At 34.5% G+C, this 27,435-nt stretch overlaps 1 protein-coding gene across 1 annotated transcript in view; it reads left to right on the plus strand.

Moving 5' to 3' along the window:
* Window positions 1–27,435, plus strand: part of BBS9 (Bardet-Biedl syndrome 9) — a 462,348-nt gene that overhangs the window by 269,167 nt on the left and 165,746 nt on the right. The window contains exons 18-19 of the mRNA XM_003788573.2: window positions 71–243; window positions 3,325–3,477. Of these exons, the coding sequence (XP_003788621.1) occupies window positions 71–243; window positions 3,325–3,477 (326 nt within the window). The remainder of the gene's footprint in view (window positions 1–70; window positions 244–3,324; window positions 3,478–27,435) is intronic.

The raw sequence follows: 27,435 nt of genomic DNA on the forward strand, positions 1-27,435 counted from the left end.
TTTGTATCGTTTCAGCTGGTAATTGTATAAATGAATGAACATTTTTCCTTAAATATTTTTTCTCTTTTAGAACGATACCGCATTCAGAGTGAACAGTTTGAAGATCTTTGGCTTATAACAAAGGAACTTACTCTTCGCCTTCAAGAATATTTTGAAAAGCAGGGAATCAAAGATTTTGCCTGTTCTTTTTCTGGCTCTATGCCTCTCCAAGAATATTTTGAGTTGATTGATCATCATTTTGAGGTGTGTATGATTATAATTCATACCATATATAATCCTTAAATATACAAAAAAAATAGATGCTATAAAAGAATTCTAGCATACAATTCTATTAGTCTGTGTGCTTCGAGTTGTTATATGGATGGTGGATTATGTGAATCCATTCCTGTTCTCTTTTCCAGTTTGTGATCAGTTACAGACGTTTACAGAGTGACTGCCTGGAGCTAAGCATGTAGTCTGGCCTTGGAACAGAGCTGATTTAATTCTCCCACATGGGGACTTAACCTTTGACACCAATAACCCAGCATTAAAACTATTTGAGCTTATAGGCAGCCATTTGGCTAACTAATTCTAGCAGGCCATAAATGAGGTGTGATTATAAAGTGATTTTTCTTTTTCTTTTTTAACAAGTACATCCGAACTTCTGCATCTGAATGAAGGTTAACCACTTAAAATATTCTCCAGTGCCTGGCACAGTGGGTGCTCTGTGAATATTGAATAATTAAATGTCTAAATAAATGATAATAACATTGTTGCTCTAAATATTTTTGCATTTTTTCTTCGGATCTATTTTCACAACCTCTGTTAGATTCTCTTGAGTATCTAAATAATGGCAAATCTTTATCCTTTGAGGATTGGTTTGATGCTTGGAAATGGCCAAGAGCCTTGTTTTATAAATGGGTGGAACAATGACAGTCATTGTTTGAAAAGTTCTGTGTGTTAAAACAGAGTCATTAGACTCCACTTACTTATAGAATCTATAAACAGACTCTAAAAGTAATACAAAAAGGGAATTTTGAGAGCATTTTAAACATTATTCAAGTGAGTAAGAAAGGATTGGTAAGGGAATGACTGCTTTTTAAAGAATCAATAGACATTCAGTTTATTAGCAATGGGGTATTTATGTGTCAGAGAGAGAGAATATCAGTCACGTAACTTGTCAGTCGACTCTTGAACATTTTAAGAACATTGACTTTCACCTATGAAGACTTCTGTTAATGCTGTATGAACTTAAAGGGAAAATTTTAGGTATATATAATGCAATTATAAATAATAGTCATTATCAAATAAATTACTTTGATATTTTTACTCATTGCTATAATTTCTAGTGCCTGGAATAGTGTTTCGCCCTAAGATCAATGGCAGTGAACACGGTATTCCTTAAATGTTGAAATTCTGCTGAAATCCCTGATGCCTATTTATGAATTCAAAGGAATGATAACTTGGCTGGTATCTGAGTATTGATAATATCTTTTTAAATTTTTGTGTTTCATGATGAATTCAGGAAATAAAATATAGTTGCAAATTATACAGTTAGAAGAATTATTGACAATTAGGCTGATGTTCTTTTAAAAAATTAATTTGGTTACTTAATTTTTGGTAATGAACGGTTTTTTCCTCCTCAAGAGAATATTCTGTGATTTCTTTAGTCCTTCTAAAATTGGGATTAAAGGAAGTTGATTTATCAATTTGTATTATATCAATTTCCAAGTTACTTCTATTTCCCATGTAGTTTTTATCAAGTATCTGGAGAATACATGCACTGAAAAGATAAAGAATTTGGTTTGATACCAGAAATGTAAAGTATAAGATGTTTGACTTCTGACCATTTTGAATATAATATTTACTAGTCAATTACTGTTTTATGAAGCTGAATTGGCAGTTCACATGCTCTGATCTCATGGAGTGTTTTTTCTACCATACATTGATGAGCTTTCATTTATTTTAATAATATTATATTTAATTATGAGATGGGTTATAGTGAAAAGAGATTTTTTTATGTTAATTCTTCAGCCACTCACTTTCCTTTTTGGAGGCAACATTTGGTCTCCAGTTCCTTGTACATCTTCCTAAATATATTCTATGCAGTTAAAACTATGTTAATGTACAGTTTTTGTTTTTTTTTTTTTGCAGTTTTTGGCTGAGGCTGGGATTGAACCCACCACCTCTGGCATATGGGGCTGGCGCCCTACTCCTTTGAGCCACAGGTGCTGCCCTACAAATTTCTTTTTAAAAAAAAATAATGAATGCTAGCATATTATACATACTATTCTGTATCTTTTTGTTTTCCTTTATTTAATCATCTTTGGACAGCATATCATATCAGCACTTAGTACTCTTACAGATTAGTTTCTTTATTTAACTAATTCTCCAATTAAAGGACATTTTAATTATTAATGATATCTTACCATAACAGAACAATTTTGTAATGAATATCTTTATTTATACATCACTTTTTATAGTCATTGCTCTGGGATAAATTTCTAGAAGGGATTGTTAGGTTAAAGTCTGTATGTTTAACAGCTATTTGTATTAACTTTTAGGTAAAACTTTGCCCATTTTTCTATTGAAGTGTTGCTGTTTTTCTTACTGATTTCGATTGGGTCATGGTCCTTTTCTTTTTTTTTTTTTTTTTGCTGTTTTTGGCTGGGGATGGGTTTGAACCCGCCACCTCCAGCATACGGGGCTGGCGCCCTGCTCCTTTGAGCCACAGGTGCCGCCTGGGTCATGGTCCTTTTTACAGTGATTTGTAGATGCTTTCTAGGTAGGATGGGCATACCTCTACTTCTTTCTCTATGTGGTTATTGCTGTTATAACCTGAAGTTTGTTGTCTTATCACTTTGCTTACCGTTTTTTTTTAATCACATATAATTAAATGTTCTTTTTATTTAGTAATTTATCAGTGGTGTGTGCATGGCTTTTGGCTTTTGGTTTATTCTAATTAAGGCCTTTCTATGTCAAGATTATATACAAATTCTAATTTTTCTAGTGCTTTTATTGTGCCTACACTATTGATCTCTCTGTAGTTGATTTTGCTGGAAACAATGGGACTGATTCCTATTTTTCCCAGGTAATTGATTATCACAAAACATTTATTAAGTAATCTATTTTTCCCTTGTTATACTGGGTCACCTTTACTAAATTTGCATTTGATCTATTTCATGGTATTATCTATGTGTTCATGTAACAAATGACACATTAATTCCCTTAATTCTGAAATATGTTTAGAATGTGTTTTCAAACTTACGTTGCCATTTTCTCTATTCTTTCTTTAAACATGTTTTGTGTTCATTTAACCTGAATTTAAGACATTCTTCATTGTAGTTGCGGACAAATAGTGAAAGATTTGAAGAACTCTTATCTGAAAGAGCTGTACAATTTCGAGCCATTCAACGTCGGCTATTAACAAGGTTCAAAGATAAAACACCTGCTCCTCTCCAACACCTGGACACCTTGCTAGATGGAACTTACAAGCAGGTCAGTGTAATATCAGTGACAGTTTTCTCCTACTGCATATGATTTTCCTTCACAGGAGTGTCCAACCTTTTTTCTTATCTGTTACATGTGGGAAGAAGAGTTGTCTTTGGCCACATGTTAAATATACAAATACAAACGAAAGCTGATGAGCAGGAAAAAGTTCATAAATAATTTTCACAAAATATGACACCACAGATAAGGAAAACAGTCCTCACATAAGACTATGGATTGGACACCCTGTGAGTCTAGAGTCATGTACCAGAGCATAAAGGCAAATATTTCTTACCTGTGCCTTATGTAACAGTGAATAGCACACAAGCTTTAGAGTCAGAAAAAGCTAGGTTAAAAGTCAAGCTCTGCCACTTTCTAACTGTGTGTCTTTGGGCAAATTACATTGAGATCATCATTTTCCACATACTACTACTCAAGTTGTGAAGATTTTCAATCATTTATAGAAAGCAACTAGCACAATGCCGGGCATATAGTATGTGCTTGGTAAATAGTTATAATTAGTATTACTAGACAATTCTTGGTATATCCCATAATTATTACTGTAATTCTCTAATTGTCTTACCAAGCTCCTAGCTTATACTTGAGTGTGATGTCTATTGATCTTTTGAGATGTAATTCTTAAGCAGCCTTGTTCAAAAAGTTCTAGTTCAAAGACTATTTTTCTCCTTCTTTGTGACCCTCCTTCCACTGATAGTTTATCATTTGCATGGCTATGGAGAGCTGGCTGTCACTGTTAAAGCATTATATCTTCAAAAACTGTTAAAAATTATCATTTCTGGCTTGAAAAAATAAGTTTTTAAATTTAATGAGTGAGGCCTCTGCCACTTCTGCTATACGGAAGTCTTTGAATGAGTATAATGAAGATTTTAAATGACTGCATGGGATCTTGCCATATTTTTACACAATGTCACTATCCTGTTTCATAATCATTGTTGGTGCTATGAATATTCTGTGGAGTTTTTAAATTGATTTTTAAAATGAGATTATTATATATCCCCAATGCTACTTTAACAAATAATACAATGAGATCCCTTTACCCACTTCTTCCTGTGATATTTTGCAAACTATGTAGGTAACAAGCAGGATATTGACATTGATAAACTCCACAGGTTTGAATTCAAATTTACTTTTACTTCTTTCTGAGGGTGTGTGTATTAAGTTCTGTACAGTTTTGTCATGTGCAGACTGGTGTACACGCTCTCATTCCAGGTACTGAACAGCTCTCTCACCACAAGACTTCCCCAAGTTGCCCTTCCCCACACCTCTCTCTCTACTTCCCTTCCCTACACCTTTCTGTTGAATTTGAATGGACAAATCAGATTTTTTCCAGAACTGGTTTTCCTAGGGGAATGAAAAATAGCTTACTATGTTTATTTTGATGATATATTTACTTTTTGAATTTTTCATGTTATTTGAACATTATTAACAATTTGAGGGATAGTCTAGAGGAGTGGTAGGATATTGGAAAGAACGCTGGGCTTAGAATTCAGTGCCATGACTTATTAGTTGTGTGGCTTTTGCAATTCACTTACCTTTCAGAATTCCCATTTCTTTCCATAAAATGGGATTAATGCTATATTGTTATAAAGTTTGTATTCCGTAATATCCACAAAAGTGCTTTATAAATTATTCTACAAACATAGACTGCCAATTTCTTTTGTATTGGCATAATTACCATATTTTGCCATGTGTTATACACATATTTTAGTCCAGATTTTTGAGGAAAAAATAAGAATGCATATGTACTTCTCTATACATGGGTAGTACTACTTCCTTATCTATATAAATTTTTTTTTTTTTTTGAGATAGAGCCTCAAGCTGTCCCCCTGGGTAGAGTGCTGTGACATCACAGCTCACAGCAACCTCCAACTTCTAGGCTCAAGTGAGTCTCCTGCCTCCGCCTCCCAAGTAGCTGGGACCACAGGCGCCCACCACAATGCCTGGCTATTTTTTGGTTGCAGCCGTCATTGTTGTTTGGCGGGCTGGGCTAGATTCAAACCTGCCACCTTAGGTGTATGTGGCTGGCGCCTTAGCCACTTGAGCCACAGGCGCCAAGCCTATAAATGTTTTTAATTCTTTTATTTGTGTCTATGCATTAAAAGTGTAACTCTTTCTTATACTATAATATGTTGAAAATAAATGCTAAAATTCCTTTATAATACCAAAAAAGTGCCTAAATATAAACAAATAAAAATTTGAATTAAAAAAAAACAACAAAATATTTTTTTTCCTGAAAGTTCAGTTCAAAATGTAGGTGCACATTGTACATGGGAGCACATTATACATGGCAAAATATGGTATATGACTCATTGGTCAGTAAGCACTAATGCTTTCTTTGTCCCAGATTGTTTTCTCTCTTTTTTATTTCCCCTAGAGATGGAGAAAGACTCTGTCACCTAGGCGGAGGACAGTGGTGTTATAGTTTAGCTAGCTAATCTTTAAATTTATTGTAGAGATCGGGTCTATGTTCCCCAGGTTGTTCTTAAACTCCTCATCTCAAGCAATCCTCCCTCCTGGCCTCCTAAAATACGGGGATTATAGGTGGGAGCTACTACATATAGTCTATTTTGGTTTTTCATTTCATTTCTCTCTTTCCTCTTTTCCTTGTATTTCCTTGATCATCTGTGTATCTCATACTTAGGCCTACTGCCATACTTGCCTGTCATGCTGCAGGTCATAATATGTTCAACATTGTCTATAATGATGCTCTGTCTCTTTTATAGACACATGATATTGGAACATTTAAAGGAATTTGGAGAGGATGCTTGATTTATTGCTTTCTAAATTGTCTATATAGCAGGACTTACTTTGTCTTTTATACATTTGACATGTGGGGGTTTTTACTGATATGTTTTTGGCTTAGCCTCAAGGGTAGGCTTTTTTGTGATCTGTAATATTACAGACAAGATGATGAAAACCATCGGTTTTCACTTGAGTATATATGTTTAATTCCTTATTCTTTTTAGATTAACAAAAAGGGTGAATAAGATTTTGAAGAAAAATATGAATATTATTAATATAAAGAATTTGACCTGGTTTAATATGCCTTACCATTCAATTTTATTATATACATATATTGGCATTAAATTATAGTGGGGTGTTGATCAGTAAGTTTCTTGAGCATAATAAATTCTATTTTAGTTAATTTTTAAGGACATAATTAATACATGAATCTAAGTTAAGTTACAATACTATGCATAATGCTAAATTCTATATCTTGGTCCTTTATTATCCACTCAGAAATATAATCACTCTTATCTGTTTCGGTGTGTTTCTAGATTATTATTTTTTTTTTCACATTTAGAAATGTAATATTATTTTGTCAGGTTAAAAATAAACTACATAAAGAGTATCATACCTTATATATTAATCTATATTTTTTCCTCTTTCATTTAATAGTAGATCCTAGAGCTCTTCCCATGTTAATAGATATACTTCTGTATTTTTAATGGTTGCATAGTAGTATATACAAGGTTGGACAATTAAGTTCATGAACTTCTCCTAGAGAATGTATTATATATCTCATTGCTGAATATCAACATAGTCACCTTTGAAGTACTCCCCTTGGTCATTTGGTGACTGTGGTGATATTTGCCAATGAGGTAGGTAGTACTTTTTCTAGGAGGAGTTTAGGAACTTAATTGTCCAACTTCGTAATATGGCAGTGTGTGATGTTGAAAAGCCACAGTTTATTAAAGGAAAAATCTTAATAATAGTTTTATTGTTGAGTCTAACATTCAGAAAAATCCCTTTTAGGAAACTCTACTGTGATTGAACAGGTATGTCAGGTACCTCATTATCTGTTTAGTGTTTTTATCTTTGTTATGAGCTATGCTAGAGCCCAGTCTTTCTCCGTGGCATAACTCTAGTACGTGACTGTTACTAGATTTTTTAAAGTGTTTTCCTACTGTACCAGTTTATAATTAGATCTACTACCTATTTGGAGTCCTTTTTTTCTCATGTGAAGGGATATTTTAATATTTCAGTAAATGTTTTCCATGAAGCATACATACACATGTATACCCACACCAACAAACTCACACAAATACACTGTCTTGAAGAAGTATAGTACCAAATTATAACTCTGCTAGCAGCATATAAAGGTATCTGCTTTTCTAGATATTATTATTCATTTTGATCTTTATAATTTTTAACTAAACTAGTAATCTGATTGTTGTTTTATGTCTTTCTAATTTTGCTTACCAGTGAGGTTGACCATTTTTCACATGTTAATTAGTCATTTGTATTTCTTTTTTGTGATATATATATGTAAACATATATATATATACACACACACATATATACACACAACCCTTCTATCAGGTTGTTCATTGTCTTTATTTTGTGTATATTAAGAGTGGTAATCTTTTATCATACCTTCATCATGAATAAAAATACTTTGTACATTTGTTTATATGTATCTATCTCATATATGAAAAGAGTTTTACCAATTTGTCATTTGCCTATGATTTTTATTTATAATGTATTTTTGACAAGTAAAGCCTAAAAAATATTTTACAGTAAAATCTATCCATCTTTTTTCTACTTTTTTCAGCCTAGGAAATCCTTTCTGAAACATTAACATAAATTTATAATTTATTTAAACATTTTTAGCTATCATTCTTTTTATATGCTTTTTAAATCTATCTGAACTTTATTATGTAATTTATTGGGAAACTAATCTGTCTCTACCAAAAATGGTGAGCTAGTTGTCTCAGCCCCTGCTTATTATTGCATAATTCATTCTTCTCCCCAGAGCCAAAGTGCTCCTTGTATCTTCTTAGCATTTTTTACTCTATTGCAAAACTTCTTAAACCTTGGTGGCTTGAAACAATGTCAATTCAGCTCATGATCAATTCATTATTATTTATGAGTCTCTGGATCAGCTGAGCAATTCTATTGATCCTGGGCTATGCTTAGATGATCTTGACTGGGCTCACTCTTGTGTCTGTGGTCAGCTGGTAGCTCAGCTGGAGACTGGATGGCCTTGTCATGTATTTGGCAGATGGCATGCAGTTATCTGCAATAATTGGGCCACATGTTTCTCATGGTCCATATTTACGTGGTGGCTACAGTTCCCAATGCAAAAGCAGTTTTCAAGCCTCCATCTGTATCACGTTTCTAATGCCTACTGGCTGTGGGCAATTCACATCAAAGGGATGGAGAAACTGACTCTGCCTCTTTATTGGAGGAGTAGAGAATTATGGACATTCTTACAATCAATCCTTCTTTTAACATATACTAAATAAACAAAATATTTTATTTTATTTATTATTTTATTAAATGATAGCTGTATACATTAATGCAAACATGGGGCACAGTGTAGTGTTTTCATATACATTTTGAAATACTTTCATCAAGCTGGTTCTCATAAATTTCATGTCATTTGCATAGTCATTGAACTACATTCTAGTTCTAGAAAAGTTCACTTGTACCCTTGTTAGATAGAAATATAGGTGATCTTTCCGGTCACCCTCCCACCACCCAGCCACCCTTGTCCCCTCCCCTTCTTCACCCCCTCCCCATATTCTTGGGCTAGAATTAAGTTATTTCTTTCATTTGAGAAGTATATATTAATTTCATAGACGGGCTGTGTACATTGCATACTTTTTCTTCCATTCCTGTGGAAGAAGAACTTTGCTAAGAAGAACATTTTCCAGTTCCATCCATGTAAACATGAAGGAGGTAAAGTCTTCATTTTTCTTTAGGGCTGCATAGTATTTTAAATGAAAACTTATTTTTCAAACTTCCCTAACCCTTGAACTCAGGTATTCTGTACTTGGAGATGTCTTTTCTTCTATACTTTTGACATTTAGCCTAAATTTTTGTTATTGTTAAAATCTTATTCACTCATAATCAGTTGTTGTCTATGGACTCTGAGATAATTTATCTTAAAATTAATTAGGTTTGTCAAGAGTTTCTTCTTCTCCTCACTTGGGCTGGCTTCATGGGCATGTACCGTGCCCAATCATACTGAGCTCCTGTTTGGTTTAATGCTCTCCATAGTAGCCATTTTGAAATTCTTAGTACTTTTTGAACAAAGGGTGCCATATTTTTATTTTTTCCTGGGTACCTCAAATAATGTAGCTAGTTTTGGCCCTGCCAGTATACTAATCAATAATGATGGATATAACAAGAAAACTGCAAATTCAGATGCAGAGCAGGGTTCAAATATAGAAGAGTTTTACTGCCCAACCCCCAAATCACCTGTAGGCTTCCCCAAAGATGAAGCAAAGGGGATAGCTCCTCTGGACAGCTCGGTCTTTTTTCTGGGACAAGTGTCTTGTTTTAATGGCAGTGAAACAATCATCCATGAAAGAACATCTCATTTAGGAACATCATCCTGCAGTCAGCCTTCTCTTGGCCTATTGTGGGTGGCAGCCTCCTTTATCTTTTAAGATTTCTAATATGTTGGTTACTAGCTTCAAGATTTACCACTAATAGTTTTGAGTATTGATGTACTAGGTGGTCAGCCAAATACTTCCCCTTATTTTCAACTGCAAGTTGGTTCTTATATCCTATATAGGAACCCCCAAACCTGCATTCTCACAAACCCTCAAACTCACATTCCCGTCCCACTTTCATTAGCATACCTTTTCTACTAGTATCTGCTACCACATCACATTTCACCAAGACCATCTATTAAACACCCTTTATACTGAGGTCAGTCTATGAAGAGGGGACTAGGACTGTAAGTTGGAATACTGCCTTCTCAGTCACCTGAATACATTTTTGGAGAACCTAAGAACAAAAGTTAAGAGAAATTCTTATTTGTGGAGTACCTGTTGAGTCTAAAGTAAATTTTATTTATTCTGTTAATATTTATTCTTTTAATATCTAAAGTTATTTTGTAAAGATAGTAATATTCTTTATGGATGAAGAACATGAGACTCTGAGTTGGGTTAAGAAAATTGATCAATGTTGTACAGATACTAAGCAGTGTATTCCAAGGCCACGTTGTAGGACCTTATCATAATTATAAAATGCCATATCATATGGCATTTGTACCATAATTATTGTCAGGTGGGACATAGACATCCTTGGTTTTCTTGAGCAGAATTACAATCAGGTTAAAGAAAGTGGCAATGCATGAAAACCATTTGTACATATTTGCACATGTACATTTATGTATATTCATAATCATCTATTATTTATTGTATATACACCTATCAGAATTCCTTAGAATTCTGTATATATCTGGTATATATCCCAGTCTGGTATATCTGAAACTTGAGTATTGAAGGAAAACCTGACTTTGTTATCTTACATTTGTTATCTTACAGGTTCATTTTCTTTGCCATTGAATCCTAATGTTTAATGGCAGAAAAGCTTTGAAAAATAAGTTCTCTTTCATGTTATAAAATTTTTACATAAATTTGTTAGTCAAGCAAGACTGATTAAATAAATTGAAATAGAGGAAATTATCACTGGGCTTATGTTTCAGTGTGTGCTCAGACTTTCCCCTCCCACTTGAACACTAAGCCTCTGATGTAGCAGAGGGAACATATTTTGTGATGTAAATGTTTGTGTCAGATTGACGTATGTGTGATATCATGACTGATAGTCATTAATGTTTAGAAAGACAGTTGGCTGATTTTTCTCTTCTGTAAAACAGAGGCTATATTGGGCATAATTTTAAACAGAGATCTTGTGGGTTTGGAGTTTGCTGTCTATTAATTTTTCTATACTTAAAATTTCCTAACTTCCTTCTATTCTGTTTGTTATATGTGTATATTCCTAACTTCCTTCTATTCTGTATATGTATATGTATATGTATACTCACACACATATTAAATCATTTTAGGTCACACAGAAGCTTAAGAGCTTTTTGGTCCATGGCTTTTTTTTTTTTGGCAGTTTTTGGCCACGGCTGGGTTTGAACCTGCCACCTCTGGCATATGGGGCCAGTGCCCTACTCCCTTGAGCCACAGGCGCTGCCCTGGTCCCATGGCTTTTTAAATGAGCATGATTTAGGCTGATAACACAAAGGAGTATGTAATAAAACCATTTAAAGATCCACTTTCCTCATTGCCATTGGGAAGTAAAAAATATGCTGACAGACTGACAACGAGGTATCTGGGATGTGGTGATGTTGCTGGGCTTGTTTTTCATATAATCACTTCAGAGCTAAAACAAAGTTACTTCTAGGAAGGTGATGGTTATGAAAGATTAAAAAATTTGCAATCACATGTTTGTGTATGAAGGCGAGTGGTAAGTTAAAGAAAAAAGAGTGAGGTGGTGGTCTAAAAATGGAATTTGTATGTTTTTACTCTATAATTCTACTCTTGGATATTTAGCTAAGAAAATCATTCACCAAAAAAAATACATTTATCCAGTTACTTGTTTAAATAATTCGTACCTTTGCAAGAAATTATAAATCAGCTTTTCATCTGGAAAATTATTAGGTTTATTATAATACTACTATTTGATATCCTATCATTTTATATGGTTATTATATTTTGTTACTTTAAAAGCTGGCATAATGTAAATATTTCATGTAATTGAAAAAGAAGATTATGAAATAGTATGTATTAAGTTACAAATAATGAAGTAGCTGTATCTATGATAGCTAAGTGTGCAAATATTTGGAAGCAGTACAAAAAATTAAAAATGTTATATGTTTCTTTTAGATGACTTTAATTTCTGAAACAATTTTTTAAAATGTTATTATGATTTGATGGCCACCAAAATAAGTTTTTCATAACCATGTGAATGTACTTAATATTGAACTGTATATTTATAAATAGTTAAGAGAGTAAATTTCATGTGTATTTTACCACATGTAATAACACAAATAATAACTTTTTTGCAAAATGGGATATGGTTACAAACTGGTTGTCATTGGTATTTTTGAGAGAGCTATTTCCTTCTCCTGTATATACCTTATAAACTCATTTCTCTGGTCTCAGGATGCTTACAGCATGAGTGTCCAACCTTTTTTTCCTCTGGTACACATTGGGAGAATAAGTTGTTTTGGGCTACCATTAAATACACAAACACTAATGAAAGCTGGTTAGCCAAGGAAAAAGATCCATGCATATTTTTTGTGATATCTGTTACTGTAGATAAGCAGAATGTCCTTACAAAATCAGCATGGGGCCTATGGGCATGTCACTTCATTTTTCTGAGAGTTTCACATTCTTCATTCACTTTTATCTGTGGATCCCTTAAAGCCTATCTGAGTAGCATATACCATGAAACTTATCCTCTAGTATTCAAAGTAAATATTTATTGTACCTACACAATGTTTATGGCAAGGAACTTGGCATCTTAAATTTTCATCCGTTTAGAATTTTGGTAACCAATGGTCATCTTAGCCTTAAGGATCTTGTGCCAACCCCTTAGACTGGGGTGTGTTTTTTTGCCAGTCAGCATTTATTAAGTGACCTTAAAGATAATGATCTAAGTCACAGGGCTTTGTGCAACTGAATTAATTTTAGACAAGATATATAAGTCCAAAGTATTATTATAACATTGGCATTATGCTTCCCTGGATTTAGGTATGTAATGCTAATTAACATTAATGGGGGTTGTACATACATCAAGGGAAGAATTGGCCTATTATTTTATAAAAACATTCTACTTTTAATAACCATAAGTTATGCTTTACTTCTCTAGGGCATGTGTGCTTTTTGTAAATTGAATGCATACTTCTTTATCTGCATGCTCTTCAGTCAGTATTTGAGTTTTCTGTTTGCTAGTGTTAACTTGAACCACTGCCTATATTGTAAATTTAATATTAGGATTTTTATCTTGGTAAGTTTATCAGATCCAGAAATTTGATAACCTGCCTGAAATAAAGCATTCTAAGCCAGAAATAATCAGGAGCCCTCTTCTGCTAAAATTTCATTCTGTTTGTTGTTTGATCTTTAAAAAAAAGTTAATCCTTTGAGATATACTCAGAAGATGTTTCTAATATTACAATAAAACTACTAATGGGCCCATTATTATAGGGAAGTGAAAATCTTATCTTTTGGTGTCAGTGATGAGAGAAAAATATAAAAGTGGCCTCCAATTATCTGTAATTGTATGAGGATTTCTTTCATTTATGTTATCTATCTTCCTGTTTAATCCCATCTAGCACAATTATTCCTCTTGTATTAGTTTTCTGTAAATGGAGTTCTGAATGGTTTGAATTGTGAACCAACAACTATTACAACCCTTATAACCTTCAAAACTCTCCTACCACCTTCCTTCTCTTGCTCCCATTTTCTCTTTCTTTAAATAAAGGAAAACAAAGCCAATTTCCTAAAGAGATTATTTTGTAATATGTCTCAGCCAAAAGAAATATATACTGTCTTTATAAGAATATCTATGAAGAGCTCAGCAGTTATATCAGCACTGATATGTATTTCTCTGTATATTAATTAAAAGAGAGCTAATAGTGCTCACAGTGTTGTTTGAAAGTTCCACAGATAACCAAAGTTAAATTAAGGTGTTGTAATTTTAAAGTAACTTTTGTGAGGCCCAGCTATATGTCCAGGAGCCATTTAAGAGTAAGGAAAAAAGAAAATACACTTTGAACACTGGGCTTTAAGTGGATTTAAATGGATAAATATGTTACTTGAGGATCATTAACAGAATGTTGCACAGTAATATCAGTAGCTTTTCAACTTCACCATGTTTCCTGACGGAAACCTGGTGTATTTTTGGTTTTAACTTTTCTTTTATATGATTTCCACATCTTTTTTACCAGCATACTAGATTTTAGGGAAAATAACCCCCCTCTAAATATTAATCTCTCCGCTTTCCTTCATCCTACCCCATAAAGGACTAGTTTCCAGCCATCACCCTCCATTTTTTATCCCACCTTCATGATTTAGGGTAAAGGTATTGAAGAGGATCTCCCCTTGCTAAGATGAGGTCATGGTCATAGGAAGCCCACAAGTCCAGGCCTTTATGCTCAAATGTGTCGACTATTCCTTTGACACATTAGGTAAGGTTAATTTTATGAATGTTAGTATCTGTAAATTTTATTTATTTTTATCTTATCCCATTGCAGGACCTTCAGGCAATCCCTATGGTCTATTAGATTAAGTTGAGATTTCTACTCTGATATTCAAAGATTTCTGAAGAGTTGCACCCAAATCCTTCTAATCTTAACTCCTATTTCTATAGAATTTACTTTCCAGTCAAGCTTGCTTGTCCTCTTAAAAAAAATTCCAGACAGTTTTATTAATACTTAATTTGCATAGCAAAATTAACCCATCACAAGTCTACTGTTTAAGAATTTTTAATAAATTTGTAGAGTTGTGCAGTTATTACTATAACCTAATATAGAACGTCACCAATCTCTAGAAAGCTCCTTTGTGCCTATAATTTACATTTACTCTTCCGTCCCATCCCAGATATAAGAAGTTATTACTTGAGTTTCTGTCTGTGTAGGTTGGCCTTTTCTGGATATTTCACATAACTGGTATCATGTATGTAATATGTATTCTTTTGCATCTGGGCTCTTTTACCTAATTTAATTTCTTTGAGTGTGCCTATCGTTGTTTTCCTCAGTGTTTGTACCATTTTATATTCTTACTAGCAACAGAAGAGGATTCCAATTTCTCTACATTTTCACCATTTTTTTTGATTATAAACATTATATTTGGGCAGTAGTAGCTCATTGTGGTTTTAATTTGCATTTTCCTAATGATGTTGGACTTTTTTTTAACGTACTTGTTAGACCTATTCTTTTTCATGGCAAAACAGCATATGTTCTTCATCGCCTAACACCACAGTGCCACCTGGTGTGCAGGCAATATATTGCTATATATAATGTATACACACATAGTTATACACACACACACACAAATATATGGGGGGGTTTTGGTTATATTTTTATTTTTTCATTTTAACCTTGTTCAATAGCAAGGGCTCCTCCATTTTTGTTATGGTTTTTCAGCCCCCTTTATTCTCTCTTACTTTTTTATTTGTCTCTCTTTTTTCTCTCTTTTGGTAGAGATTTTTCTACTTTGCTCATCTTTCCCACATAAATTTCTCATACAACAACTAAGATATCCTATTTTTTTCTTTATTATCTTATATAATTGTATTTTGAACTTTCTTTATCTATTTTTATTTTTTGTCCTTTTCTCTGAATGCTGGGGTGTCATGGCATTAGTCTGGCTTGAGTAGGTCAAGAGCTCATAGTCTAGTATGTCCTTCTAGCTTTGGCCTTCAGAAAGACAATCAGCAAGTCCCCATATGACATGCCCCTGAATTTTTAATTTTCAGTTTTTGTTTAGTTTGGTTTATTTTTCTTTTTTCATATTTGTGATGTGGGTCTTGCTTTTGCCCAGACTGTTAAGAACCTCCTGAATTTGAGGTACCCATTGAACCCAACGGCCCAAAGTCCTAGAGTTGTGACTATGGCCATAGGACCCTGCCAAACACTATTTCTCTTGTCACTTGCTTTCTCTTCTTTCACCCCTTTCTTTTTTGTTTTCCTCTTCCTTCCTTCTCCCTTCTTTCTCTTTACCCTTCTCTTACTTTTGGCCGTATACCAAGAGACCCCTTCAACACCTAAGCTCTGACACAAGGTAATTTAAAGCAAAAGAGGTAGTGAGAGGAAAAGTAGAGGAAGGTGAACAAGAAGAAAACACACATGAGGAGGAACCAACAGAAACATTCTGGCAACATGAAAAACCAAAACAGAACAACCCCTGCTAAGAACCATAATGTAGCTATTGTAGAGGATTCCACATAAAAAGAATTAATGGCAATGGTATGAAGAGAATTTCAAATATAGATGGCAAAGGCAAAAAAGGGAATTGATGTGAAAGAGGAAAAACAGAACCCCAAAATGGATGAAAGATGTGAAGAATATAGAAAGGATATATTTGGAGCTTAAGGAATCAAAAGAGTCAATGAGGGAGTGTAAAGTTGCAGTAGAAAGTATCAATAACAGGTTAGATCATGGAGAAGAGAGAAATTCATGGGTAGAAGATGAAGCTCTTGAGGTAACCCAGGTAGTTGAGAGGCAGGAAAGAAGAGAGAGCAGAATATTTGCTCAGAGAATTATGGGACTTCATGAAGTGTTCAAACATACGAATTATAGGGATTGTTGAAGGGGAAGAAAAAAGTGCCAAAGGAATGGAAACCCTACTGGAGGATATTATAAATGAAAATTTCCCAAGTTTCACTAAGATTTTGAGACATTCCTGCCACAGGGATATCAAACCCTGGGTTGCAACAACACAAACAGAACATCTTTAAGACACATTGTAATGAACCTGTCCAAAGTAAAGACTAAAGAGAAACTTCTGCAAGTAGCCAGGAGAAAGTGACCTACAGGGGCAGATCCATCAGGCTAAAAGCGGACTTCTCAGCTGTAATTTTCAAACCAGAAGAGAGCAGTCATCTACCTTCCTTTAACTTTCTTAAACAAAACAATTTATAGCCCAGAGTTCTGTATACCACTAAACTAAGCTTCAGAAACAATGGAGAAATCAAATCTTTTACTAATACACAGACATTGAGGAGATTTGCCACAATAAGACCAGCTCTACCAGAAATACTTAGACCTCTTCCGCACATTGACTATCACAGTGGCCCACTAGCAAAGTAAACACCCACAAACTAAAGGACAAAACCCAGCTTCCACAGTGATGCAAAGGGTAAAACAAATCAACAGACTTTCAAAACAAAATAAGATGAATCAAACTCCACCACACTTATCAGTTCTCTCAATAAGTGTTAATGGCTCGAATTCCCCATTAAAAAGGAACAGGCTGGCCTATCGGATAAAATAGCATAAATTGTCCATATGCTGTCCCCAGGAAACATCTGACCCTGAAGGACAAATCAAGACTCAGGGTAAAGGGATGGAAAACAGTATTTTGGGCAAGTGGAGATCAGAATAAGGAGGGATCACAATCTTAATTTCAATTAAGATGGAATTAAAGCAACTAAAATTAAGAGAGACAAAGGTGGAATAGGAATAAGGAGGGATCACTGATCACAATCTTAACTTCAATTAAGGTGGAATTAAAGCAACTAAAATTAAGAGAGACAAAGGTGGTCACTTTATTGTGGCCAAAGGAACAATATAAGAAGAGGACATTTCAATTCTAAATATTTATGTACCCACTTAAATGGTCCCAGATTTATGAAAAAGACCTCAATTGGTCTACACAATGTGATATCCTATAACACCATAATAGCATGAGACTTTAATACTCCTCTGATTGAACTGGTCAGATCCTGTAAACAGAAATGAAACCAAGATACAAGGGACTTAAAATGACTCTAGAACAAAAGGGATTAATAGACATATACAGAACATACCATCTCAAAACTCAGGACTTAACATCCCATGGAACATACTCTGAAATAGATTATATCCTAGGTTGCAAATCAAACCTCAAAAAAATTAAGAGAATTGAAATTATGCCTTGTGTCTTCTCAGAACATAAGGCAATAAAAGTGAAACTGAACTCCAACAAAAATTTTCATCCCCACACAAAGACATGAAATTTAAACAACTTATGCTGAATGACAACTGAGTCAAAGAAGAGATAAGGGAGGAAACTGTTAAAGTTCTTTAACATAACGACAATAAAACTCAAGTTACCAAAACCTGTGGGATACTGCAAAGGCAGTTCTAAGATACATCTAAAAAGCAGAAGGAAAGCACATCAACAAACTAATGAGTCATCTTAAGAAAATGGAAAAGGAAGAACAATCCAATCCCAAGCCCAGCAGAAGTAAAGAAATAACTAAAATTAAATCACAAATAAATGATATTCAAAACAAAAGAAGCATTCAGGAAATTAATAAAACAAAAAGTTGGTTCTTAGAATAAAATTAATAATCCTTTGACTAGATAAAATAGAAAGAGAAAAGTAAAATCTCTAATTTCAATCAGACATGAAAAAAGGGAAATAACAACAGTTATCACAGAGATATAAGAGATTATCTCTGACTACTACAAGAAACTCTGTGCCCAAAATTTGACAGTGTAGAGGAAATGAACCAATACCTGAAATCACACCATCTCCCTAGACTTAACCAGGAAGAAACAGATCTTTTGAATGACCAATATCAAGCACTGACATTGAAGCAACAATAAAAAATCTTCCAAGAAAAAAAAGCCCTAGACCAGACGGTTTCACACCAGAATTATATCAAACCTTCAAAGATGAGCTTGTACCTATATTGCAAAAACTATTTAAAAACACCGAGAAGGAAGGAACCTTCCCCAACACATTCTTTGAAGCAAACATCACCCTCATACCAAAATCAGGAAAAGACCCCACTAAACAGGAGAAGTTCAGACCAATTTCACTAATGAATATTGATGCAAAAAGACTCAATAAAACCTCACCCAATAGATTACAGCTACACATTAAAAAATTATGCATCACAGTCAAGTAGGCTTCATCCCAGGGAATGCAAGCCTACTTTAACATAGGCAAATCCATAAATATAATTCATAATATCAATAGAAGCATAAACAAAGACTGTATGATCCTTTCAACTGATGCAGAAAAAGTATTTGATAAAATGCACCATCCTTTTCTAACAAGAACACTTAAGAAAATAGGCACAGGTGGCACATTTTTAAAAATGATTGAAGCTATCTACGACAAATACACAGCTAATATCATACTGAATAAAACTGAAAAGCTTTTCCACATAGAACAAAAACCACACAAGGATGTCCTCTATCAACACTACTATCCAACATAGTGCTAGAAGTTCTAACCAATCCAATCAGGCAAGGGAAGAATATACAGGGCATGCTAATAGGGGCATGGGTCAACCTCTTACTCTTTGCCAATGATATGATCTTATATTTAGAAAACCCCAGAGATTTAACCACAAGACTCTTGGAAGTGATCAAGAAATACAGTAATGTCTCAGTATAAAAATCAATGTCCCCAAACCAGTATCCTCTGTATATTCCAACAACAGCCAAGTTGAGTAGCTAATCAGTGACACAATTCCCTTACCAGTAGCTTCAAAGAAAATGAAATACTTAGGAATATACTTAACAAAAGAGGTGAAGGAACTCTATAAAGAGAATTATGAAACCCTGAGAAAAGGAACACCAAAAGACATTATTAACAAATGGAAGAAAATACTATGCTCTTGGCTGGGAAGAATCAACATTGTTAAAATGCCTGTTCTACCAAATGTGATCTACGGATTCAATGCAATCCCTATTAAAATACCAACATCATACTTTGAAGAACTGGGAAAAAATAGGACTTAGTTTTGTATGGAACCAGAAAAACCCAGTATAGCCGAGGCAAATTTTTACTAATAAAAACAAAGGGCCAGGTGTAGTGGCTCACGCCTGTAATCCAGACACTCTGGGAGGCCAAGGCAGGTGGATTGCCTGAGCTCACAGCTTTGAGACCAGCCTGAGCCAGAGCAAGACCTTGTCTCTAAAAAAAATAGCTGGGTGTTGTGGCAGGCACCTGTAGTCTCAGCTACTTGGGAGACTGAGGCAAGAATCACTTGAGCCCAAGAGTTTGAGGTTGCTGTGAGCTATGATGTCTTATCACTCTACCAAGGGCAACAAAGTGAGACCCTGTCTCAAAAAAAAAAAAAAAAAAAAGGCATTTCTCTACCAGAATTTAGGCTATATTGTAAGTCCACAGTGATCCAAGAAGCATAGTATTGACATAAAATAGAGACATAGATATATGGAACAGAATAGAAAACCAAAAGATGAAACCAGTCTCTTATAGCCATCTGATCTTGGATAAACTAAACAAATGCATATACTGGGGGAAAGAATCCTTATTAAATAAATGGTATTGTGAGAACTGGATAACTACATGTAAAAGACAGAAACTGGACCCACACCTTTTACCACTTACAAAAATTGACTCAAGATGGGTAAAAGAGTTAAATCTAAGGCATGAAATGATAAAAATCCTAGAAGAAAGTGTGGGGAAACCTCTTGAGGATATCAGCCTGGGGAAACATTTTATGAAGAAGAATTCAGTGCCAATTGCAACACAAAAACAAAAGGGACTTAATAAAACTGAAAAGCTTTTGCACAGCTAAAGACACAACAATTAAAGCAAATAGACAACCTTCAGAATGGGAAAGGATATTTGCATGTTACGAATCTGACAAAGGTTTGATAACTAGGATCTATAGAGCACTCAAATTAATCAACGTAAAAGAGCAAACAATCCCATCTACCACCGGGCAAGAGACATGAACAGAACCTTCTCTGAGGAAGACAGACAAATGTCTAACAAACATATGAAAAAATGCTCATTGTCCCTAATTACTAGAGAAATGCAAATCAAAACTACCCCGAGATACCACCTAAGCCCAGTGAAAATAGCCCCCATCACAAAGTTCCAAAGTGGCAGATGCTGGTATGGATGTAGAGAGAGAGGAACACTTATACACTACTGGTGGCACTGCAAACTAATAGAGCCTCTTTGTAAAGAAGTATATACAATCCTTAAAGAACTCAAATTAGATCTCCCATTTGACCATGCAATCCCACACTACTAGGCATCTACCCAGAAGAAGAGCAATCTTTTTATCATAAGGACATTTGCACTAGATGGTTTATCTCAGCTCAATTTATAATGCTCAAGATGTGGAAACAACCCAAATTCGTAGCAACTCAGGAATGGATTAACAAACTGTGATATACATATACTATGATATAATATTCACCATAAAGAAGATGATGACTTTACATCTTTTGTATTATCTTGGATTGACTTGAAACACCTTCTTCTTAGTAAAGAATGGAAAGCAAATATCCAACGTACTCAATGCTAATATGAAGCTAGTAGACAATGTATTTCATGCCAATAGAGGAGAAAAACTCATTTCAATTCAAATTAGGGGGAGGAAGAACAAGGGAAGGGGTAGAGGGGAGGAAAGTGAGTTTTGTGTGCTCCCACTTAATGGACACAACGTAGGCGTGTATGGCACACCTGTTGGGTACAGGACACAACTATGAGAGAGACTTTACCTAACAAATTAAAATATTATGATCTGGTTGTTTGTATCATATTAATCTGAAATTTAAAAAATAAATCGGATTATTTGGGATTTTTTGTTTTGTTTTTCTGTTATTGAGCTATAGGAATTTGATTAGTAACCTCTTTTCAGGTATATGGTTTCCAAATATTTTATCTCTTTCTGTGGGTTACCTTTTAGTTTGTTAGTTGTTGTTCTCTTTTTTTTATCTGCACAGAAGCTTTTTAGTTTGACATACTCCTACTTGTCTATTTTTGCTTTTGTTGCCTGTGCATTTGGGGTCATCTGGGAAATCATTGCCAAGACCAATATTATGAAGCTTTCTCCCTACATTTCCTTTAGTAATTTTATAGTTTCAGGGCTTTTCCACCTTGAGTTGATTTTTATGTATGTTTTAAAATAAGAGTTTGTTGTTTTCCTAATCCCATTTCTTACAGAGACTATTCTCTCCCCTCCTTTTTTTTTTGAGACAGAGTCTCACTTTTTCTCTCTCAGTAGAGTGCCCTCTTTCCCCTTTGTGTACTGTTGGTTGGTTGCTGTGTATCCTTTGGCTATATATGTGTAGGTTTTTTTTTTTTTTTTCCTGGTTTCTCTATTTTGTTGCATTAGTCTATAAGTCTGACTTTTTGTCAGTATTAAAGTGTTTTTATTAGTGTAGCTTTGTAATATATTTTGAAATCAGGAAGTATGAGGCTTCCAGCTTTGATAGATAGTTTTGGATGATAAGTGAACTTTGTGATTTCATCTGAATTTTAGGATTACTTTTTCAAGTTTTGCAAAAAATGCCATTGGGATTACATTGAATCTGTAGGTTTCAATGGACATTTAAATATAAGTCTTCCAACTTATGAGCACAGGATATCTTTCTGTTGTATTTCTTTTAATTATCCATCTACTTTTTTTTTTTTTTTTGAGATAGAGCCTCAAGCTATCCCCCTGGGTAAAGTGCTATGGCATCACAGCTCACAGCAACCTCCAACTCCTAGGCTCAAGCGAGTCTCCTGCTTCAGCCTCCCAAGTAGCTGGGACCACAGGTGCCCACCACAATGCCCGGCTATATATATATTTTTTTTGGTTGCAGCTGTCATTGTTGTGTATGTGGTTGGCGCCTTAGCCACTTGAGCCACAGGCGCCGAGCCTATCCATCTACTTTTAATGCAGCTTCTACCTCTTGTCTCTTAACTAGGGCGACCCTTTACCTTCTGATCACCAAATCTAATGAAATTTTTATTTTTGGTTATAATATCACATGACCTTTCTGCTGTGGTTGGTACTATTATCCACTCCTACTTTTTTTTTTTGAGACAGAGTCTCACTATGTCACCTTTGGTAGAATGCCATGGCGTCACAGCTCACAACAACCTCCAACTTCAGCCTCCCAAGTAGCGGGGACTATAGGCACCTGCTACAATGCCCAGCTATTTTTTTTGTTGTTGCAGTTGTCATTGTTGATTTTAGCTGGCTCTGGGTTGGGCTTAAACCTGCCAGCCTCAGTGTATGTGGCTGGCACCCTACCCACTGAGTTATAGGTGCTGTCCCACTCCTACTTTTTGGAAAATATTCCCTGGTTACCTTAAAAGCATTATTATTCCTATGACCATTTCCTTTTTGTTCTCTTGCCTTTATATGTTGGTGTTCTTCCAGGTCTGCTGCTCTTCCAGTTGATACTCTCATTGTCTAGATACTTTCTATAGGATTCATAGATTCCTGATGGGATATTTTGTTACTTATTTACATATTAACCCTATCTTAGGTACTGTGAAGAGAAAGGTAGTAAAAATTAATCAGATAGTTTTTACCTTCTTCAGTGAATATATGCATTTTTACTAGAATATCCTATTCCATTACACAAAAAACCATATTTAAGACCCATTTAGTTCACATACCACTGATATGGGTCCTGACTCCATTTGAGAAGCACTGAAGATGAGGACAGAAAATAGGTCTGAGAGTTAAGTCTGGTTGTATTCTGACATTTTATTTGTCCCTCTAGCAGATGGTCAAGGCACCTACTTAAATGTTCTTTTGTGTACTTTAAAAAAATATAAAATCCCTGTCCTTGCTTTCTGTTGGATTTTGAGATATTATTTTCTGTTTCTTTCTTTTCCTGATTTTTAATATTCCTGCTGATTCCTGATATATTAATTTTAGTAGATTAGGAAATGGGCTACCAAGTTTGCTGTTTGATATATAAATTATAAATAGCAGGTGCTGAGCAGGGGTCTAAAGTTCTTGTTAGTGCTTTTTGTGTATCGGTTTTAGGGCATGGTCTTTATTTGTGACCCATTTTGGGAGTTTATGGATGTTGCTTTCTTATTCTCTCCATGATCCCCCCCATCATTCTTACTACAAAAAGATTGAGGTCTATGTAGCTTATATTGCACTGAACGTACATACCTTGACACACATCTATATGTGTACATACATTCTTTTAGTTTGTTAAAAGGTCTTCACCCTTAGAAATAAACTGAAAACTTTCTACAGTTAAACACTGCATGATACAACACTGCTGGTATAATATTCTTTGCTGATTCTGAGTAAATAAATATTGCCTAGTCTAAAGGTCCTAATCAGAAAATCTGTATGCTATTTTTGTTGTTGTTGTTTGTTTGTTTTTGAGACAAATTCCCACTTTGTAGCCCTTGATAGAGTGTTGTTGCATCATAGCTCACAGCAACCTCAAACTCTTGGGCTCAAGTGATCCTATCACCTCAGCTTCCCGAACAGCTGGGACTATAGGCTCCTGCCACAGTGCCAGGAAATTTTTTTTTTTTTTTTATTGAATGGTAACTATGTACATTAATGCACGTCTGGGGTACAGTGTGGTATTTTCACATACAATCCGAAACATATCCGATGGGTACTTGGGCTTCTTCCATGACCTGGCAATTATGAATTGGGCTGCAATAAACATTCTGATACAAATATCTTTGTTGTAATGCGATTTTTGGTCATTTGGGAATATACCTAATAAAGGAATTGCAGGGTCAAACAGCAGGTCTATTTTTAGTTCTCTAAGTGTTCTCCAGATGTCTTTCCAAAAGGAATGTATTAGTTTACATTCCCAGCAGCAGTGTAGAAGTGTTCCCTTTTCTCCACATCCACGCCAGCATCTCTGGTTTTGGGATTTTGTGATATGGGCTAATCTCAGAGTAGTTTTGATTTGCATTTCTCTGATGATTAAGGATAGTGAGCATTTTTTCATGTATCTGTAGGTCCTGCGCTGATCTTCTTTAGTGCCAGGCTATTTTTAGAGACAGGGTCTCACCCTGGCTCAGGCTGGTCTCAAACTCATGAGCTCAGGCAATCCATCCACCTTGGCTGCCCAGAGTGTTAGGATTACAGGTGTGAGCCACTGCACCTGGCCTATATGCTGTGTTAAATAACACAGTATTAATATAAAATTTGACATTTGATTTAGGGAACATAAGATCAAATAAGTTTGACAGTCTAGAGCCATAGGCATGTATGATGTGCTAATAAAGTCTCCCAGTCATGAGGATTACTTCTTCCATTTGGAAGAGCTTCTGTTGATTGACAGTGAACTGCGCCTTTTCTCTTTGATGCCACTCTTGCTCATAAAATTTCCCATGATGTTGAGGGAACCATGTAGATAAGTAATCTGGCTGAGTATCTTAGTCATTTTTCAGCTTCAGGCAAGCTAAGGGCATGTTTGATGATGAAGTTGAGTTTTTGTTTGTTTGTTTTCTTGTTTGTTTGTAATTTCTGAGTAGATCAAAGTGATTTAGAGAGTGCCTTTGATATTAATACCATTTAGGTAGTTTGAAATATCCCATTAAAAAAAAGATTTGTATTGGCATATTTTTAATTTAGAGAAGAAGACACAATTATATAGAAGGTTAAATTTGGGGTGTGTACATACAGAAGTAGACCACAGAAGAATTTAAAATTTTTAATTTTTTCTCTTTATATATCTCTGGTATAATGTAGATCCTATATATGCATATGGGAATAATTATATACAGAAATGCAGCCTACTTGTTAGCCAGAAAGGATGCCTGAAACATGTGGATAAGCTTGGATATTTGTCTAATGTTAATTGGAATATTGGTTTTCAGTTGAAGATGCCAAATCTTCAGAAAAGTAATTGGATTTAGCTTCCTATTTAGCAAACTACTTCAAATCCCTGAAGCATCTCACATCCGAAACTAATTTTTCTTGATTGTATCAAGTTTAGTCATGAGCAGACTAGGAGTTGAGTTCATTTTTTAATATTTAAAGTATTTTTTGACAAAGTTTCAACACCGTCTGCATGTCTACAAACCTTATTGTTAGGCACGCTAAATGCAGATTTTGCTGAGCTAGTTTAAAAACTGCAAAATGTCTTCTTGAGAGAAATAATTTTTATTCTTTTTTCCTATATACTTAAATTTCAACATAAATTTTGATCAGATTTTAAGAAACAACACAAAAATGGGATATTTCTTATTGCTTTTCATATAAACTTATGTGTATTCTTAATTTACCTCCTTTTGATTCATCCTAGAAAATGTACTTTATGGTGGTTTTGAGTCTTTTTTTTCCTTTTTATTTAATTTTTATTATTATTAAATCATAGCTGTGTATATTAATGCATTTATGGGGTACAATGTGCTGGTTTTATATACCAATTTGAAATACTTACAACAAACTGGTTAACATAGCCAAGTATTAGTGAATCTACATATATTCAATGTGATGTGTCAAAATATTTCAGGATACTAAAAGGAACTCTTAGAAAGAATAGAATACTTGATTAATAAAATTTAGGGATTAAGATACAGTTTAAGACATTGTTCTATCAAATATTTATTGGGCAACTATTATATATAAAGTTCTTCATGATTGGAAGTAGTATATGAAGGTATTTATTATATAATTTATAACCCCAAGGAGCATAACTTTCTTTTATAGATAATAACTATATATTTTGATTGAAATTAATAGTGACTTAATAGGAACTAAATAGCTGAACATATATTATTCTAATATATTTTTTCTATTAGGACCCATCCTGTTAGAAAAAATTCATAGATATGCTTCCATGTCATTTTTATTACTGGACCCCAGACTATTTAGTAAATAAGTACTGACTATACGTTTCAATTGAGGTGGATTTTCAGTCTGGTTTTAGCCTGTCTCTAACTGTTAATCCTAGTTAATCCTAATTAGGTCAGTAGGATTAACTGGCTGACCTAACTACCATTATTTGCTAGTGTGCCCCAGAATGGCATGTTCTAGGTGCTCAGTACATATTTGTTGAACTCTATTGTCTTGCCCCTAGGACAGCTGGCAGTTCTTTAGGGGGCTTCTGAAGGCATGCCTTCTGTTGCTGCCAATAATTTCCTCTGATATCAGTGTATTATTTTGCTGATGAGATGTATATTTTACAACTTACATACCTATATTTATCACTCCTGGAATTAAGTAGTCATTTCAGGTACTGTGGACTGTACTACTTTGCTGTTATTGTATTATAACTATCACATTGCTCTAGAACTCTCAGTTTTGTCATTGGAATTTTTATGATCATTTTGTGCTTGAAAAGCAATTATCATCTTAGAGTAAGAACAGGCTGTATCATCTTTCTGGTGTTAAGTTGCAAGCATTCAAAAAGTTTATGCTTTGTATCATTTGAGGTAAATAATCTCCGTCACTGGATTGTCTCCTGCCTCATGCCTGAGATTTAGTTATCTTTTATCATCAAGTTTGTTGTTGCCTTTTTTTCATATTATAAAACTATAAAATAAAAGGGGAAATTGTTCTTTTATCCAATAAATTGTTCTTTTATCCAAGTCACGTGGGGACAGTGGATGAGATAGAGCAAAACCTGACACTGAAGCCTCTTTGTACCTTTTTCCTTTTATGTAGATAGAAAAGAGTAGGGACATTTGCTTTCCTGATGGTTTCTTTCTAGAGACCATTTGTCTACACTTACCCAATAGATATTTATTAGAGTCCACCAGTCAGGAGTCAGGGAGGAACACAAAA

This window comes from Otolemur garnettii, unplaced genomic scaffold, assembly GCF_000181295.1.
Source record: "Otolemur garnettii isolate 467f Iridium unplaced genomic scaffold, OtoGar3 scaffold00028, whole genome shotgun sequence".
Taxonomy (NCBI): domain Eukaryota; kingdom Metazoa; phylum Chordata; class Mammalia; order Primates; family Galagidae; genus Otolemur; species Otolemur garnettii.